This window comes from Macadamia integrifolia, chromosome 9 (assembly GCF_013358625.1).
Source record: "Macadamia integrifolia cultivar HAES 741 chromosome 9, SCU_Mint_v3, whole genome shotgun sequence".
Taxonomy (NCBI): Eukaryota; Viridiplantae; Streptophyta; class Magnoliopsida; order Proteales; family Proteaceae; genus Macadamia; species Macadamia integrifolia.
The window spans coordinates 17020047-17038257 of record NC_056565.1 but is presented as its reverse complement, the minus strand read 5'-3'; the positions used below and the strand labels follow the sequence as shown (position 1 = coordinate 17038257).

At 37.0% G+C, this 18211-nt stretch overlaps 2 protein-coding genes across 6 annotated transcripts in view; one reads left to right on the top strand and one right to left on the bottom strand.

Annotated features, from left to right (window-relative positions):
• Positions 1-18211, bottom strand: part of LOC122088307 (mediator of RNA polymerase II transcription subunit 15a) — a 64012-nt gene that overhangs the window by 40205 nt on the left and 5596 nt on the right. The window lies entirely within an intron of this gene.
• On the top strand, positions 506-18114 carry LOC122088309 (cyclin-dependent kinase C-2-like). Its single transcript, XM_042657524.1, is given in 14 exon segments — positions 506-731; positions 1095-1216; positions 3221-3302; positions 3491-3581; positions 3698-3727; positions 5287-5396; positions 5515-5587; positions 5684-5804; positions 5928-6045; positions 14050-14189; positions 14292-14349; positions 17063-17133; positions 17286-17548; positions 17551-18114. Coding segments are annotated over 13 exon segments (1530 nt in total). The 5' UTR covers positions 506-731; positions 1095-1106; the 3' UTR covers positions 17814-18114.

Sequence of the window (18211 nt, the reverse complement as noted above, 5' to 3'; positions counted from 1 at the left end):
AAAACCTATAACATAGAGCAGTCACGTACCATTAGCCACATTCATAGGTCCATTCATTGTTTCACTTCGTTGATAATTCTTTGAAGTTACTGTAGAGAATTCAATATAATCCTTATTTACCACAATTATCAGTTCTTGAGGAGCCTATGTTAAAAGTTAAATCATAATAAAAAAAACAAATTAATTGGATATGGCTCATATAATTGCCCAGATGGACTTATAGTTATTTGGGCAATCGACACATGTTCAAGCATTAATCCAATGGTTATCGACATGACACATCTGTTATGATCAATAGAAACATAACTGTTTGATCACCCAAATAGCTATGAGTAAGACCTTGGGAGTCAACGCTTGGGAGAGGATCTCGTTCCAATTCCTTGTGGGCTAAATTGGATCCGGGATAACCCGGCCCGTTTCACCCCAATTTCCCCACACCCCAAAAAACAGACCGCCGTAAACTCGTCTATTAGACCATTGATCTCTGTTACTTTTGTTTGCTTCTGGTGAATTAAACATCTGTTTGGGGGGTTTTTTTTTTTCTGAAGTTCCTGCGTTGGTGCTTTGTATCTTCCCAAGACCTTCTGTCAAGTGAAGGTCGAGCTGCTCGATTTGTTTTGATTTTTGGCAGAGGTTCAAAGAAGCTATTCATCGGCTCTTCCCCTATTCTCTTCCTCCGTTTTCAGTCGAGCGATGATGCCCTGATTTTCTCGTCGGTATATTTGAACCTGGTAACCCTATTTTTCCTTATGTAGCTTTCTTCCCCTGCTCGCAAACCATTGTTTCCTTTTTTCTTATATTATTAGTCTGTGGGAAGGTTTTATTGTTCCTTTCCTGAATTGGGTTTGGTTCTGATTCTAGGGCTGTGAAGAGTGGTTTTTTTTTTTTTGCCTTATTCAATAGTTGAAATTTTCATTATTTTCTGTAATTATTTTGGTTTATAGTTCTTATCGAATTGTTTGAATTTCTTACTGGTTAAGAGTTTATAGTTTTATCTATGTGCTACACAGTCAACTTAGATAATTTGATTTTGAATTTATTTATAGATTTTGATATCGGGTCATATTTTTACGTTCTGTTTTGGTTGGGTTTAGGGAACGTAAGGGATGGCTGTGGCACCTACCGGTCATCTTAATCTTGAAGAATCTCCATCGAGGGGATCTCGAAGCGTGGACTGTTTCGAGAAATTGGAGCAGATTGGTGAAGGAACTTATGGGTGAGCGTCTGAGCGAATTGTTTGTCCCAATAGTAATATTTTTCTCTTAAACTTTTACTGTTTTAGGTCGCTGCAGTACATATTTATTTCATCTGGGGATGCATTTATAGAATCTCTATGGCAGATTGGTTATAACACACACTTCTATCAAGTGAGGGATATTTTTTATTTATTTATTTATTTTGTGTTTATCAACTTTGGTTAACGGTTAAGGTATCTGTGAGGGTTGAAAAAACTGTATGTAGATAATTTATGAAGTAAAAGATTGAATCGAAAGCCCTAATTATATTTATACAATGTGACAAGAACCCAGTAACAGCCAGTGCTGAATTACTTTATGAAAAATAGTTCCCCCTAAGCTCCCACCCACCCATCCATTTTTTTTTTTTAAGCAACACCCAGATAAAGTTTTTTTTTTTTTTGGTTGAATTACATCCAGATAAAGTTTCCACAAGTATTGTTAGATTAATCACAACGGTTGAAAGGTTGAAATTGAAGCTGCTATTGATATTTATACTATGTGACAGCAAATCGTCAACAAACAGTGGTGAAGTAATTTATGAAATTCTCCCCCCGGGAAATTTCCAACAACAGAACCAGATAATGTTTCTTCAAGTGTTGTTCAATTATTTATGAAACATCATGTTAAAAGAAAGATGTTCCATTTATGGAAGGGTAAAAAAGATAAGGAGTTGGACGATTTTAAACTTTGGTATACAGGGGATGGTCCGGATGGAAGTAATAGAAGTGGAGTGTGCATAATAGTGGATAAAGATTTAAAGAATGATGTGGTGGACGTTAAAAGATTTGGAGATTGGATTATTTCCATCAAACTCAGCTTCGAGAAGGAGGTTGTCATATAATTAGTGATTACGCACATCAAGTAGTATTAGACGTAAGTAGTAAGTTACAATTTTGGGAACACATGGATGGGTTAGTGCAAGGTGTTAATCAAGGAGAAAATATTATAATAGGGGGGGTGATTTGAATGGACGTGTTAGGGAAGATCATAGAGGCTGTTAAGGTGTACATGGAAGGTATGGTTTTGGAGGGATGAATGAGGAGGGAATCTCAGCTTTAGATTTAACATGGCTTATGATCTATCTATTGTAAGTACTTATTTTGAAAAGAGAGAGGAGCATTTAGTTTCCTTCAAAAGTGGGCATCATAGCAGCCAAATATATTTATTCCTAACTAGAAGGTCCTATAGATTGTTATGTAAGGGGTAAAAGGTTATACCAGAGGTGAGCCTAACCACACAACATAGATTAGTAGTCATGGATATGTGCCTCACTGTGCATAATTAATCAGAGACATTCAAGATGAGGTTCCTTGGTGTATACTTTTCGCTGATGATATTGTTTTGGTGGATGCGACAAAAGCGGAGATTAACGTAAAGTTTGAGTTATATATAATGGGAATGCATGTTGATCGTTTCGGCATTTCAACTAAAATTTCAGTTGAAAATTTGTAATCTTCTTGATGCGCATGGTGTATCATTTCAAGCAATCTTGAAACCAAAATATTTTGCAAAATTTTGGTCATTTTGGCCGAAATTGCTAACATTACTCCTGAGAAAATGTGCTGTGTAAGAAAACATGATTCACTGATTCTCGAGTAGCGAGGCAGAATAACGCACATTAGAAGGGAAATGATCTCTTGAAATCAAATGATTAATAGTTAACCCAGTTTTGTAGGCATGTGAGAAAGTTGCGGTCTCTCTCTAGTACATGTTCCCTTGATATTATGGTTAGAATATTTTCTTTTCAACTTTACAGATCCATTGCTTTTCATTTGCTTTTTTGTGAAGTTATATATATAATTTCCTTGGGTTACTGGCGATTGCCTAGTGTTCATGCAAACAACTCTGGTATTTTAGTGATTTTTACGTTTTTTTTATGTCCTCTTATGACAATTATTGTTCTATTTAAGCTGCTCTTATACGCTTCTTGGTGAACTCAGAAGACCCATTGATGGTGTCCTTCACTGTTTTTGTGCTTGCAGTCAAGTTTACATGGCTAGGGAAATCAAAACAGGGGAAATTGTGGCTTTGAAAAAGATACGAATGGACAATGAAAGGGAAGGGGTACGATCCAAATTTCCCTATCTTTCTATTCTGTATTCATTTTCAGGTGTGTACCACTAATGAAAATATGTTTGGATTATTAAGATTTGAAAAATTAGTTTGCTTGGATCTGAGATTATTTTATTAATAGGATTAAAGTATTCATTTGTCCCTTAGAATTTCTCTTACATTTCACTTTGGTTATGCAGTTTCCAATAACTGCCATACGTGAAATTAAAATTCTAAAGAAACTACATCATGATAATGTTATCAAGTTGAAAGAGATTGTGACTTCACCTGGTACTTCTTGTTCCCTTTGTATTTTGTCATTGCCCTTTTCTCTTACACTGAACTAAATATTATTCATTTTTGTGATCATTTTTGTTCACACATACAAATTCTGTATTGTCTTCCAGGTCCTGAGAAAGACGAGCAAGGGAGACCAGGTGAGTTTCCAATGCTACCTGTAATGTAAAATGTTCCAAAATAGAAAGCTATAACTGACTTACAGAACTAGGATCTTCCAAAACAGAGAACTGTGGAGGGAGAAAATAACTTGAGGTGTAGAAATCAGCGAGGTCTGATTTTCTGGTCGAGTGCTCTTCCCTATCAGTATATTACGTCTGCGAAATATTTCTGGGGGAAAAAAAAAAACTAAAAATGGTCCACACAGACTACTACTGCTATGGTACAATTGAGTAGCAGAACTAGAGATAGTATTCTATCTTATAATTATTGGTACTCGAAACCAGGAATCAAGAGAGTAGATTCCTGATTCCTGACTCTAGTGATCCTGACTCCTGACTCTCTGCAAATCTAGTTCAAGCATTTCATATTTTTTGTACTCAAAATCTAAATCAGGATTCATCAATTGTTAGAAGAATAAAATTGAACCAGGTACATGCTTCAATGTTTACATGAATAGCACCAAATGAAACAGAAACTAACATCAGAAAATATCTCTATTAACTCTTTAAGTTTCAAGCATCACAAAGAAATTTGAGAATTTCAATAAAAAAGTAACAGAAAGATTAGAAACGACTATGAAAACAGAAAATCTAAACATGCAATGGACAGAAAATTTAACAGGTGAACCAAACAAAGAAAAACCCACTACTAGGGCTTGGACAGAGCAACATTCAATATTGAAACTCAAAACTGGCGGGATCCATCTATTCTACATCATTGCACTTCAAATAGCCAAAGATCGACTCAGCAAAGCACCAAAAAATGGCGTCCATACTCGAATTCATTTTGAGAAAATTAATCCTGAAAAATACTACCTAAAAATTACCAAAACCGTAACTCTAGAAGCGATGAACTGAAACCCTAGTAAAACCTCTCCAATTCCTCTGTTCTCGTCTTCTCTCCCTCTCTCGCATTGCAGATAGAAATTGAGTCGTTTGAGGTTGAGATTCACAACGTGTGTTCACATATCCCTGAAGTCTTCCTCGGCTTGTGGCGAAAGAGTACCTTCTCTAGTGGCTTTGGTTTAGCGACCACTTTCACTGGAGCTACAGCTGCAGATTTGAGCGAGATGGAGAAGCAGGAGGCTGGCGGGAGAAGCTTTGGCTGATGGTTGGAGTCGTTGGAGAGAGAGAGAGAGAGAGAGAGAGAGAGAGAGAGAGAGAGAGAGAGAGAGAGAGAGGCAGGAGTTCTTGAAGAGAGTTCTCTTTTCTTCTGTGCGAGACAGAGAGGCAGAAGACTCACGGGCTTCAATTGCTTTTTTTTTTTTTTTTTAACGGGAACAAGTCGCATTATTTGTGGCTTCAGTAGTTTCTTGAAATGACGAAACTAGTTCATCATGTTCGTTTCTAGGAACAGAAACCACCATAAATTTTGATTTCTATTTATGAAAACAGGAGAAACGGAACGAGTTTGTCAAACGCTTTTTGTTTCGTTTCTTGGAACGTTATCAAATGGTGCCTAAGTTTACTATGCATATTTTCCTTTTACTTGCTTGATGGGAAAAATTCTGATACTAATTGACTTCACATTCGAACAGATGGTAACAAATACAAAGGTGGCATCTATATGGTTTTTGAATATATGGACCATGATTTGACGGGTCTCTCCGACCGTCCTGGGATGCGATTTTCAGTTCCTCAAATCAAGGTATAATAATAATTTCATTTGCTGTCTATAATGTCATTTTGTTAACTATGTATATTTTTTCTCTTTGGATGAATAGTTCTTAGTTGATTAATGATATATGGACTATTTTTATTGTCAGTGCTACATGCGGCAGTTGTTGACTGGGCTTCACTACTGCCATGTCAATCAAGTGCTTCATCGTGATATCAAAGGTTATTATCAAGTTTTAATTTTTCCTTTTTTTGGGTTTTGTTCTTGAATTCTCTGCAGCTTGGATGATATCTTTCTGGCGTTTATGTTTGTTTCAGGCTCCAATCTTCTTATAGACAATGAAGGAAATCTGAAACTCGCTGATTTTGGTCTTGCACGGTCATTTTCCAATGATCACAATGGCAATCTTACAAATCGCGTGATTACATTGTGGTATAGGTAAAGATTTACACTTTGACTTCTATACTAATCAGTGTTTTTGTGTCCAAGAAGTTAATGACATCTGTCCTCATCCAGTATATTGTAGTCCTCATATTTGATTATGATTAATCATCTGGTCAGGCCTCCAGAGTTGCTTCTTGGAACCACAAAGTACGGTCCAGCTGTGGACATGTGGTCTGTCGGTTGTATCTTTGCAGAGCTGTTGCATGGGAAACCTATCTTTCCTGGAAAAGATGAGGTAGGATGGTCTTACCATCAAGTTTGTTTTTTAATAAAGCTTTTAAGTTTATGGCTTGTTCTTCACTCAGTAATTATAATTAATCTAAGTTGTGTTGATTGTTAACAAGTACATAGGTTATTTGTTTTGAATCTATTTTTCTTTCTTTCTCTGTTATGCTCTTAAATTTCTACCGAAGTTCACATGTTAAAGTTCTTACCTTCTTGTTCCCGTATTGACTGGTTTGAAGTGGGATTGTTTTTTACCATGCTTTACTGATCATATTCTTGATATTCCTCCTTGCCTTAGTTTCTGATATCCCTTACTCTTATGTTTTTGATTGGTTAACTTCTTTCTCTGAAGTCTGAACCGACAGGCAAAAATTGACACATTCTGTTTTTCTTCAGGATATACTCTTCAAATTTTGATTTGGAATTGATATTTCATCCTGGCAAGTCGCAGAAATTTTGATGGGGCAGCATTAAAGATAAATAATAAAAATTTAGGGGAAGTGGTTCCTGTGGGGGAGTGCAGTTCCTGTGCGTGCATGAGGGCCAATGGGAGTGCATAAGGAAGCATCTATAGATGTGTCATTTTCCTTTGCATGGGGGCAGACCGGTCATTTTGCCCCTGTGTCTAGACGCACGGAATGCATGGACCACACTCCCCCACAAAAACCTTTTTCCCTAAAATTTATTATGGAACTTCACGGTGTCTGCTGATTACGCATGCAGAACGTAAAAGTCTTAAATAGAAAAAAATTACACAAACAATATATAGTAGGAGAGGTACAATGGGAATATGTAGGCTTTACCAAGTAACTCATTATCCCTACTTTTTTCTTCTTTTCCCAAAGTTATTTTTACTTCTTTATTGGTAATATATCATAAAAAGGCCACACAAAAAAAATTTACCGATATATAATATTGTTAAGTTTGTCTCGAACCCATTTTGAAGAATGACCTGCTTCGACATATTTTGGTGGCGACTCGAATGGGAAGTTTTCTGAGATCTGTGACAGAAGCAGAGGGTATGGTTTGACCTGATTGACCGTGGCCCACCCCTGATTTGGAGGAGTATATAGTGTACTATCGCCTTGTTGAGCAAGTCATTGTAATTTAGGGGTTTTTTGAGCTAGGGTTTTCAGGACGATTTTTCTCGTCGTTGCTTGGATGTATTCTCTCTTCTACATAGTGAAACATCTTCTTCTTCACCCGAAGACATAGCACACCACATCAGTGTGTGAATCTCGTTAAATCTCTGTGCATTGTGCGGATCTTTCTTTGTTTATTTTCGTATTAGTTGGTGTTTGCTCTAACAAATACTATCATCATGTTCTCTTTCTCAGTACTATAAATTTTCAATCTAGCATGGTGCCATTCTTACGTTAAGCTTGGTGGCAAGTCATAAACCACTGCTTTAAATATCCACGGTATGAGCCAAGCCATATTGTTATGGGAGGAGGCCATGTACTTATTCTATTTCAGTTAATCCGATTGAAAGGATGTTAAAAAGTAATTTCTTGCAAGCAAGTTCTTATTTTTGGAGAAAAGTCTGAGGCTTCTTACATTTTCAGTTGTTTCTTTCACAAAATTTGGAAACGATCAATAAATGTCGAATTTTGTAAAAGATACAGCATAAGTAGAATTTTTTTATTTCAAAATTTCATTAATTTCATTTAAAACAGGGAATATGATTTTTTTTTAAAGGCAAAAAAGATGCTGGTCAGGCAGAGTAGATAGGGAGTGTGGTTCCTGCACTCTGATTCCTGCCATGTGGCTTGCCCACTAGAGTACTGGACAAGTCCAAGCCATTGAATGGAAGGACAACATGTAGTTGGGTCAAAGTTTGGGGGTGGGGGTGGGGGTGGGGGTGGGGTCCTAATTTAGTCATATGCCCCACCTTGTATTTTAGATTTTCCCTTGTATTTAAAATGGTCAAGAACTTCCAAATATTTGTGCTTCTCTGTCATTCTTCTTTGTTTTTATTTTGACACTTGCCAGATCCAGTGATGCAGATAATTACGAAAGTGGGCCTAGTTTAGTGGAAGTAAGCCTTGGGTTGGGTTATATACATGTTGGACATTTGGTTCAATGGGTTCTCATCTTGAAGGGCTACCAACTACCTTAATGGGCCTATACTAAGGGTATAATTATAAAGAATTTGAGTTTAGATTAATTCCAAGTCTATGTTCTATTTTTAGAGTCCTAGTCATGGTTCAAGAAGTCGACTGAAACGGTTGAAATTTCGCATGTTTGGACTGTATCGCAAGAGATTGATACCATTTAGCCTGTGACTTTAATAGGTTTCGACTGGTTTTGACAAGTTTCAGCTGAACCACTTGGTTTGACCCTTTGGGTGGAACTAGCTCTTATATAAGATACTTCTAAAAGAAACCAAGCCTTCTATTCTCCAAAATTCGACCCTCTCCCTTTACTTTTTTCTCTTTGAAGTGGGAACTTGGGATCCATTCAAGATTTCCCCCCCGTGCCCAACAAAATTGAATCTAAGCTTGGATATTGCTTGATCCACATAAGGAAGGCAGCTTGGAACAATGAGGTAAGTCCCATCTTCCCCAAAAATCTTTTTTTTTTAATAGAATATAGTTGTAAATAGAGTAGAATTGAGTGGTCACTGACTCACTTGAGTGTTGAGTGTTGAGTGTTGAGAGATAACTCATGATGATGTAATATTTTTATTTATTTTGGATCATTTGTATTATGTATTGATGTAGATTGTAGACTATATATAGTGTAAGACTACATATTTATGTAGTATAGTTTCAGACTTTCAGTTACGACTCAATGTACATTACCAAACTTTTGGTGTGGGCTACAAGTATGACTTTACGTTTTTTTTTTTTTTTTTTGAAACTAATTATGTGAATGTGTTAGAAATGTCTAAAATATGATGTACACAAAAAATAGGAAAAAAAATACATTTTGTAAGTTGAAACCAAAGGGCCCGTTTGATAGAAACATAAATTTCCGTTTCTAGAAACAGAAACGGAATTGAAGATGTTTGATAAATCATGTTTCTGGAAGTCGATAGTAACCAGCGAAAGAATGGCCACGAGACGTTTCCAGAAACGGTGAAACAAGTTCCTGGGTCGTTTCTTGAATCATAAATAGGTAGAAATTTCAATTTCTATTTCTGAAAACAAGTGAAACGAAACAGTTTTATCAAATGCTTTTTGTTCCGTTTCGCGTTTCTTGAATTGTTATCAAACGGGACCAAAGTTTTCACCCAATTGAGAAAAATTCCCTGGTTTCCTCAAAATTTCCCAGGTTTCGACCGAAATTTTGATCTACCCAAGGGTCGAAACCCGATACCTTGAACCTTCGTCCTAGTGATGTAGATCATTGCAGGGGAACCAGCCCGATCCAGCCAAAAAATTTTCTGCCATAAGTGCAAGGGTATTCAAGCCCATATTTGGTTATGCTTGAGGTCCATATTCTACAACAGCAGTAGCAACAACCACAACAGAAGTACAACAACAACAATAACAACAACAAAAACAAACTCAGCCTTATCCCAACTTAATAGCATTGGCTACATGGATCATCATATTCTGTCTCCACAAAAGTATTCATTGATCAGCAAAGATATTGACGGATTTTTGTGGCCCATGGGTCCTTGCATGAAGATATTTTAGGAGGCCAGAATATTCACTTGCATGGGGAACAATATTGCTTTCTTTCTTGTGTTATTTAGTTATGACACTGTTAGATTTTTTTTTTCCTATTTCAGTTACTAAGTATTAATTAGGTTTCAGTTACAAGATTGTTATTTAGTTTTCAGTTACTATTTTGGTGTAATTGGCAATTATATTACAATTTAGGTTAGTTTCTATTTTCAATACATTGTATTCTTGTAAGAGATTTCCTCCCTACGCATAAAGGGATCTCTACAGTACCCATGATTTGAGTTTTGAACAAAAGAAAGCTTGGCTTTGAAAAGCGGTTCTGAGAGACAGCCTTGGTGAGATGCCCTTGTCGAGATAGGTGGGATACCTTCTCTATGGTACGTGAGATACCTATATATCGTTCTTATTCCCCTCTTCTTCTCTACCATCTTCTCTTCTGTTTCAATTTTGGTTATCTGTTTTCGAGTTTCATTGGAGAGTATTGAGACTATCTAAGGGGGTTACAGCAGTGCTGTTATAACCTTTTACTGATTCCGTCATTCCCATTTGAAACTTTGAAGATTGGAGGCAAGACCAGACCTGCGGAATCTTTTCTGTCCTGGGTATTTCTGGCAGAAACTTCAAATGTGTTACTGATCTAAGATATACAAAAGACATGCATAAGGTTAATGAGCAATTCCATTACAGGAGAGATGAGGTTGTGGCTGAAAACAACTTAAAGAATGAACCTGTGAATATTCAAAATGTTTCCACCCCTAAAGAGCTTGTTCAGTTCGTGATACTTTATTACTACTTTGACAATAAGGGGTCCAGACATTGTTGATTACCTACCTACTATAAATGGACTGTATATTTTCTCAATTGAATAGAATGGGGAAGATTGATGATGATCATATGGTTCTGATTCTACCTCACTTCGAAATTCGAGGATAAGTTTTTTCAATAGGGGGAATTATTGTAGATTAATCACAAGGAGAGGGGCTTATTTTAGTGGAAATAAGCTTTGGTTTTTTAGTTTTAGGTATTGTATTGGTTGTGAGCCTGTGGCCAACATGTTACCGATTTGTATCATTTGTATTGGCAAAAATGGTGTCTTTTTTGAACCTTGAGGCCAGAGGTTCAAGGCTTGGTAGAGACAGATATATTGTCCGATATGTATCAGTATCATATCTGCATCGGCCGTGACCAATTCCAGATCAGTTACTGTGAACTAAACTATGCTCGGGTTGGGTTATATACATGTTGAGCCTTTGGTCCCATGAGTTTTCATTTAGTGGGAGCCTAATATATGGGAGGAAGTTAGGACTATAAGATTAATCAAGTAGGAATAGTTCAGTCTTTTTCTCTATTGAAAGTTAAGTCAATTCATAGCATTATTAGGAATTTAAGTCTATGTTTTGTTTTTAGTAATAGTTTGAGTAGGAGCATGGTGGTTGGTTGATCATGTCGATGCAATGTAGAACCGATTCACAAACATATTTATGTCCAAAGTTGTATCAAATTGATATAGTGCTGATGGCGATATGCATAGTTGTCATGGTGGCTAAGCAATCCTATGCATTGGAGGAGGAAAAAAAGGCACAGCGGCACAGTGCACCAACAATGCGTCAAGGCAACTCTACTATGCCAATATGGATTGATACAGTAGTGATACAAACCGATACGTTGTTGATACAATCCGATACGGACTGAGATACCACTACGTTCGATACACATGCTGCCGAAATCCAAAAATATCATATTTTTTTTAAGAAATTTTTTCCTATTCTTTTTTTTTTGGGGGGGGTCAAAACCTAAGTGGATCCCATCTACAGTCAAAAAACGACTTAGGAAGTGTGATTAAAGAAATAAAAATTTACACTTGCTGATGAGGATTGAGTCACAGATTTTTCTTTTTTAATTTTTTTTTTTTTTTTTCCTAGTTACTTCATAGTACCTACTAGTAGGTTTGATAATGCACTTGCCAATGAAGATTTCAATTACATAAATACTGCAAGGGCAGAGACAACCTGACATTGGTGGGATATGATTATTTATTTAGTAGTTATGGTCTATAATGCTTAAAAACTCTAGTTCTGCATGTATCATAAGCATAATCCTTGCGTATCAAGTGTATAATGCGTCTCTTAGCATCTCTCTGATACATCTCCGAGATGCCTCTTAAAATCAGTTTTCCATATGCCGCCCGATATTAATAGTTGGCACTTTGAGTAGGAGTGACAAATACTAGTCTGTTTTGACTATTCCAAGTAGTAGTTTGAATTCCAAGTCAGTTTTGGACCGTTAAGAGAGTCAATTTATGAAATCATAGGTGTGAAGGTGATACCTTGGCATCCAGGCACCTTGGTTGCCTTACGTCCAGGCCCATTCCAATGCCTTGGGTAGCCTAGACGCTGTGACAACTTTGTATGAAATTAATATATAGATGTAGTGGCCAGGCCTATGGCCTCAGAATTGAATTTATGAAGTATAGCTTTCAGTTTTTTTGAAGTTTGCTGTTGTGTATTCATTAATGTGCTTGGTAGATTCCTAGCCTGATTTATCTCTTTTATCTGTCGATCTTTCTATGAAGATCAGATTCTCACACTTATTCAGCTCTCTAAAATTCTGTTCTTAGTTTTGGAAAATTCTGATCGATTCTTAGAGTTCTAGATATGCCACCTGCTATCCTAGTAGCTCTAGGACTCCATTGAAACTCTTTATTCTGTTATCAGATTTAGCTCAAACTTTACAAGCTGAATCTGCTAGTAGAATAGGGTAAATGAATTGGAGGTTGGGACCATTCTGAGAAATCTGTGATGAAGTTTTCCTGAATCTGGTTGTATAAAATCCTACTGTGAACTAGTTTCTGCTAACCTATTCTGGCTTGGAAACTGGTTTGCATTAGCCTGATTGGGGTCAAACTTGGCACTTGTACAGGAGGGTAGCGCCACCTGCCATTAAAAATTGCGCCCACCTGATCTGCCACATGGCAAATCCCAGATTTACTGGAAGCACACTCTCCCTTGTGTTTGGTGCTGCTTTTCATCACATTCGGTTGGAGCGTAATCTCAGAAATGGACTTCCAACTCTTGATCATTTCAGCAGGTTGAGGTCTCCCATCTTTTTTGACGTCAAAAGCAAATCGTCTGTGGCGTCCTTCAGTTGTGTTGACTCTCCCAGAAATAGGCTAATTTTTGCCTCTTGGAACCTCCCACACTCTTTCTAGTGTGTTTTTTATATATATATATATATATATTGGTCTTGCCCTTTGTATATTCCCCCCCCCTCTTGGGGGTCCCCTTTTTTCTTCTTCTTTTGGTAATGAATTTGTATTCACCCAAAAAAAAGTTGGTTAAAAAATGTTAAAAATATGCTGAAATTGTGTATTGCAGTAATTCTTGTGATGTATAACTGAGGTTCACCCAAAGTTGGGAATATCTGCATTTCCCTTGGTGGTTTCTTTCCAACGCACAATTGGACTTTCCCTCAGATTTTCAATGATTTGTTGAAATTTTTACCGGTATACTTGGTTTCGCGACTCTAGGACATGCCGGCATAATTTCTTATCCTTAGTGACCATGAGTCAATATTTTGAACTTCAGCTCCGTGTGAAATAAGATTTGCAAGATCCTTTAGAGGAGCACTTTCCATGTTCTTGAAAATACTGTAGTTCTTAATTGCTTTCATGGGTGATGGTTTTCAAAAACTTCTGGTGCCTCTAATGTGGCACTTTTGCTGGTATTGCGGGATGACATTGCATAAGATTTGTGTTTCCCTTGGTGGTTTATTTTGAACTCTTTATGCTGAATTATTTATACTGCTTTCTAATATTCACACTAACTACATTACATATTTCTATTTTCATGTCCATTTTATGGGGTTTGGTTTTAATTTGAGTGACCTGGCCTGTTTTCTTACTAACTTCGACAATATTACTTTAACCGAAGCCTTCATTTATATGTGAATTTGATCATGTTTATGCAGAAAAGAGTTCTGTGTTTTCTATAACATAGGCAGTTATAAACTACAATGTTGACCTTGTCATTCTGAAGACTTTATTTTACATGGACTACATGAACGTGGGGAAAGTTGCTATATTGCCTGATTTTGAAGGTGTGTAGACATGTTTGAAATGAATGTTATCATTTTGTATAGTTGGTAAGGCATGCATAAGAAACTCTAATTAGTCTTTCATTTTAGTGTACCAGTAGCAAGTAATAATTCTCACAAGACATGTAGACTTCTCTTGTTTGTTTTACATGTTTCTTTGATTAGTCTGATGAGGTCATTAAAAACTTCTACTATTTGCTTGAGCTCAAACTCTGCTGATTTTTGCTTTGTGTATTTTTGTGGAAACCTCATAGTTTAGTTCATATTCTCTTTATTCTTTACTGTAGCCTGAGCAATTGAACAAGATCTTTGAGCTGTGTGGAGCTCCTGATGAGAGCAATTGGCCAGGAGTTTCCAAGATTCCCTGGTATAACAATTTCAAGCCAACAAGGCCAATGAAGAGACGTCTAAGGGAGGTTTTCAGGCAGTAAGAAGAACAAATCTATTAATTACTGGAATTTGGATTTGGTTGACGTACATATTAGGTGGGTTTCCTGGTACTCATTTTTTTTTTTAATTTGATTTGTAGTTTTGACCGCCATGCATTGGAGTTACTGGATAGAATGCTGACTCTTGATCCAGTTCAGGTATATACTATTTGCTAAATTTGTTTTAGGTTTTTATTTATTATAATATTCTGTTTTTCTATGTGTTTTATGAATAATCCTGCATGTCATTAAACTTCGAAAAGATCTGGTGTTTGACGTGAAAACCTTCACCACATGAGGTATCTACTATATCGGCAGTGAAGTTTATAAAAAAAATTATGTGAAAATATGTGGCGTAAGTAGGAAGGAGGTGCATCATCACTAGTAGTTAAGAAGAGTAAACATCACTTGCTTGGTGAAACCCATTGTAACCATTTTGGGTCCTTCTTTAGCACTCTATTTTACAAGTTGAATCAAGCAATGTGCCTTCCGTGTTTTCAACTTTTATTCTCATGAGAGCTAAGATGAGAATGGTTTGTCCAGATGACTTTAGTATGTCAACTTGATCGAAACATTTTTCCTGCGATATGCTGGTAATCTTCACAGTTGGTGAAGGACATGGAACCAGCTTTTTCGGGGGTATCACCTAGGAATATAGCATCTCAAAGCAAAATCGGCCTTGTCAAAATGTCATTCAATTGACTTTGTTTAGGAAAAACAACCGGACATTGTACCATGTCTTTCTTAAGATAGATTACAACAGTTGGTTTGTCCAGATAAGTCACTTTATTGATTTTAATTCGACTTTAAGAACAAATTTGATGCATCACAAACTGTGCTTGCTGATAATGGATGTAAGAATGCTTCTACTTTGGTGAAGAGGTCACGCCTGTTGTTGGAGAGATTCTGCTAAGAATACTTGGCCTGTTGAAGCTAATTTTCTGGGTATGGATATGTTCTCTTTCACTTTGTTGAGGAATACATTTGGATGCGTATGGGTGTTGGTGTTGAGTCCTAAAGTAGAAAATGGTTCGCTTGAAGAAATATGTATGTACGGAAAGTTTGTATATAGAGGTGTTTGCCATACTTTTAATGCTATCAGGGTCTTTGCCGACCATGTTGGTTTCTAATAGTGGGGTCTGCTCTTGTGTGAAAGAAGGATTTTGAGATTGCAAAGGTTAGGGACATCTGTTCTACTGGTTGTCTTGTGTCCTGTTGATGAGGTTGCACTTACTGTAACAAATAGGAAGGATGGTGTTCTTGGCATGAGAAAATTTACATTCTGTTTCGCACTCTGACAATGAAGGGGGGCTGGAATACTGGAGTTGGGTAGTTTTAGGAATTTGCCTAGGGTCTTGAAGATTCCTCATTGTATGAGAATGCCCAAGTTTAATCATCCTTTTTAAATTATATGAGTGCCCAAAGAAGCTAATAGAATGGTTTGTAAGCTGGCCAAGTCATTTTTCTTGATGCTATTCTGTATCTTGGGGGAATTGTACTGGGCGGAGAGGGCCATAATATATCTATCTTTATAAAATGATTTGCTGCTGTGCCTGCCATGCATTTTGTTTATTATGTTTGGTTTTGGGTTCATTTTGACTGGTTGATGGTATTTCCTGTTGTTCAGTGCCAGGTCTTCTGGAAGAGGTTGGCTTGCTGTGATGTATTTACCTTTGATTTTTGTTAGATTAATCCTTGCTTTCATCTCTAGCTGTGGGTGTTCCATTGTTTGCTGTGCTTGCTTTCATTGTTGCTGGGAATTTTTCACTTAACTTTCGTCTCTGGGCCTTTTTTTTTCTTTTGAGCCCTTTGATTTTGAAAATTGAAAGTGTATTCTTTCACCCTCTTCCCCCCTGTTTTATCCTGCTACAAGTACTATCCAGAAAAAAAAAAAAAGGTTCCATTTTCATTTGTCTCAAATTTCATTAAGGTATCCTGAAAGTAGTCACTATGCTGAACAGATATGGTAATTCTGTTTATCCATTATCTTCATTGTTTGAAGGGTTTTATTTTTGAAAATCTTTTAAAAGAGTCATTCGTACCAAAATCTTTGTGCATCACTCTTCGATTTTGTTCATGTGATTGTAATTTGGACATTTTTTCTTTCTGCTAAGATTGTAATCTGGAGTTTGGACATTGATACCATACAATTAATGCACATTTTGTAGCAGTTAAATAGTACAGATGTTTCAATATGTCTATATGTGAAATCTTGAACATGGAATGTAATGCATATATAAAAGTTCCATCTCATCATTCCAAATTTTTTTATGAACTAGTATTGCAGTACTTCTCTGTTTGCTTTTTGGGTCCAAAGGATTTTATTTCCAAAATTTTTTAACTCACTAACTTCTGGCTGCCGTCTACATATCCGGTGGTTAAATGGAGTTACTATAGTTCATTTAGGTGGCATAGCCTTTTCTTCCCTAATTACTATAGTTCATTTAGTCTATTTGATGGATTTTTGGGGGTAGAATCTATATGGTAACTTGGGTGGTAATCATACTGTGATGATGCTTGCATCTTTCTTGCTTAATAATTGTGGGGACTAATGGACTATACACCAATGATGAACAAATTGAGCAAATTCAAGAAACTGATTTGACTTTGAAAAACTTGAGTTAATGGTGTGCAGTGTGTATTTGTTGGCATCAGTTTTCTTGTTTTTTCTTTCTTTTATTTTATAGTTTTGGTCTCCTTGTTCATCCGATCTGTATTCAAGTTCATCCAGCCCGAAGTTGCGTGATGTTCTCTTCTTGGTTTTTGCATATGTCAATTCTGCTGAATTATTCAATTTCATGTCATTAGTGGAAGATGCCTTTGTTGACATTTAATTGATTTAATGCTTGTTTGTCCCGCTCTGTTGATGTAGAGAATATCCGCTAAGGACGCACTTGATGCCGAGTATTTTTGGACTGACCCCTTGCCTTGTGATCCAAAAAGGTTCATTTTTCTTAATTTCCTCATGTTTATTCTTCTCCATCCAACCTATAACTTTTGGCACCATCGGACCTTATTCCTAGAGTTTGGCCAAAATGTGCTCTCAAAGTTGGTAGTTTCTAGTTATAACTTTAGACCAACTTTGGATTTTACAGCTTACCTAAGTATGAATCATCTCATGAGTTCCAAACAAAGAAAAAACGACAGCAGCAGCGCCAACACGAAGAAACGGCAAAGCGTCAGAAGCTGCAGCATGCACAGCAGCATCCGCGCCTGCCTCCTATCCAGCAGAGTGGACAAGCACATCCTCAGCTCCGTCAAGGTCCTAACCAGCCAATGCATGCTTCCCAGCCTCCAATTCCAGCAGGAGCTAGCCACCACTATGGAAAGCCTCGTGGGCCTTCCGGAGGACCAAACAGATAAACACCAGTGGAGGATACAATCACCCCAGTCGTGGAGGTCAAGGTGGAGGTTACAGTGGTGGACCATATCCACCGCAAGGGCGTGGCCCTCCGTATGCTGCAAGTGGTATATCTGGTGCAGGTCCCAGAGGGGGTGGCAGTAATTATGGAGGGGGTGCTCCAAATTATACTCAAGGGGGGCCATATGGAGGTTCGAGTGTTGGCAGAGGTTCAAACATGATGGGTGGTAATCGGAATCAACAGTATGGCTGGCAGCAGTAATAGGTGATTACTGATATTTATTCTCTTTGGAATTTCCCCTGCAGTGATATGGGGTAAATAAAGGATATCAAAGAAAAGTGGAGGATCAAATTCAAAAAAAAAAAAAGAAAGAAAAAGCGGTTGGCTGTGTGTTGAAGGGTTTTGATGTTTTGCAGCAACAAAACCTGGTAAATTAGAAGCTTCTTGTTGAAACATAGATTCTGTTTCCATTATACCTTGTGATGTAAACCTAATGAAAAGAATGATTTGCGCAAAGGTGTTTCTGGAAATATTATCTGAAAAGAAATGATGAGTTGCTCAACGGTGTTTTCTGGAAATAATATCTGAATTTTCATTGTTATGCTAGGTTTTGTTGTCCAAACGGTGTTTTTATGTGAAAATCTCCATTTCTGGTGTCT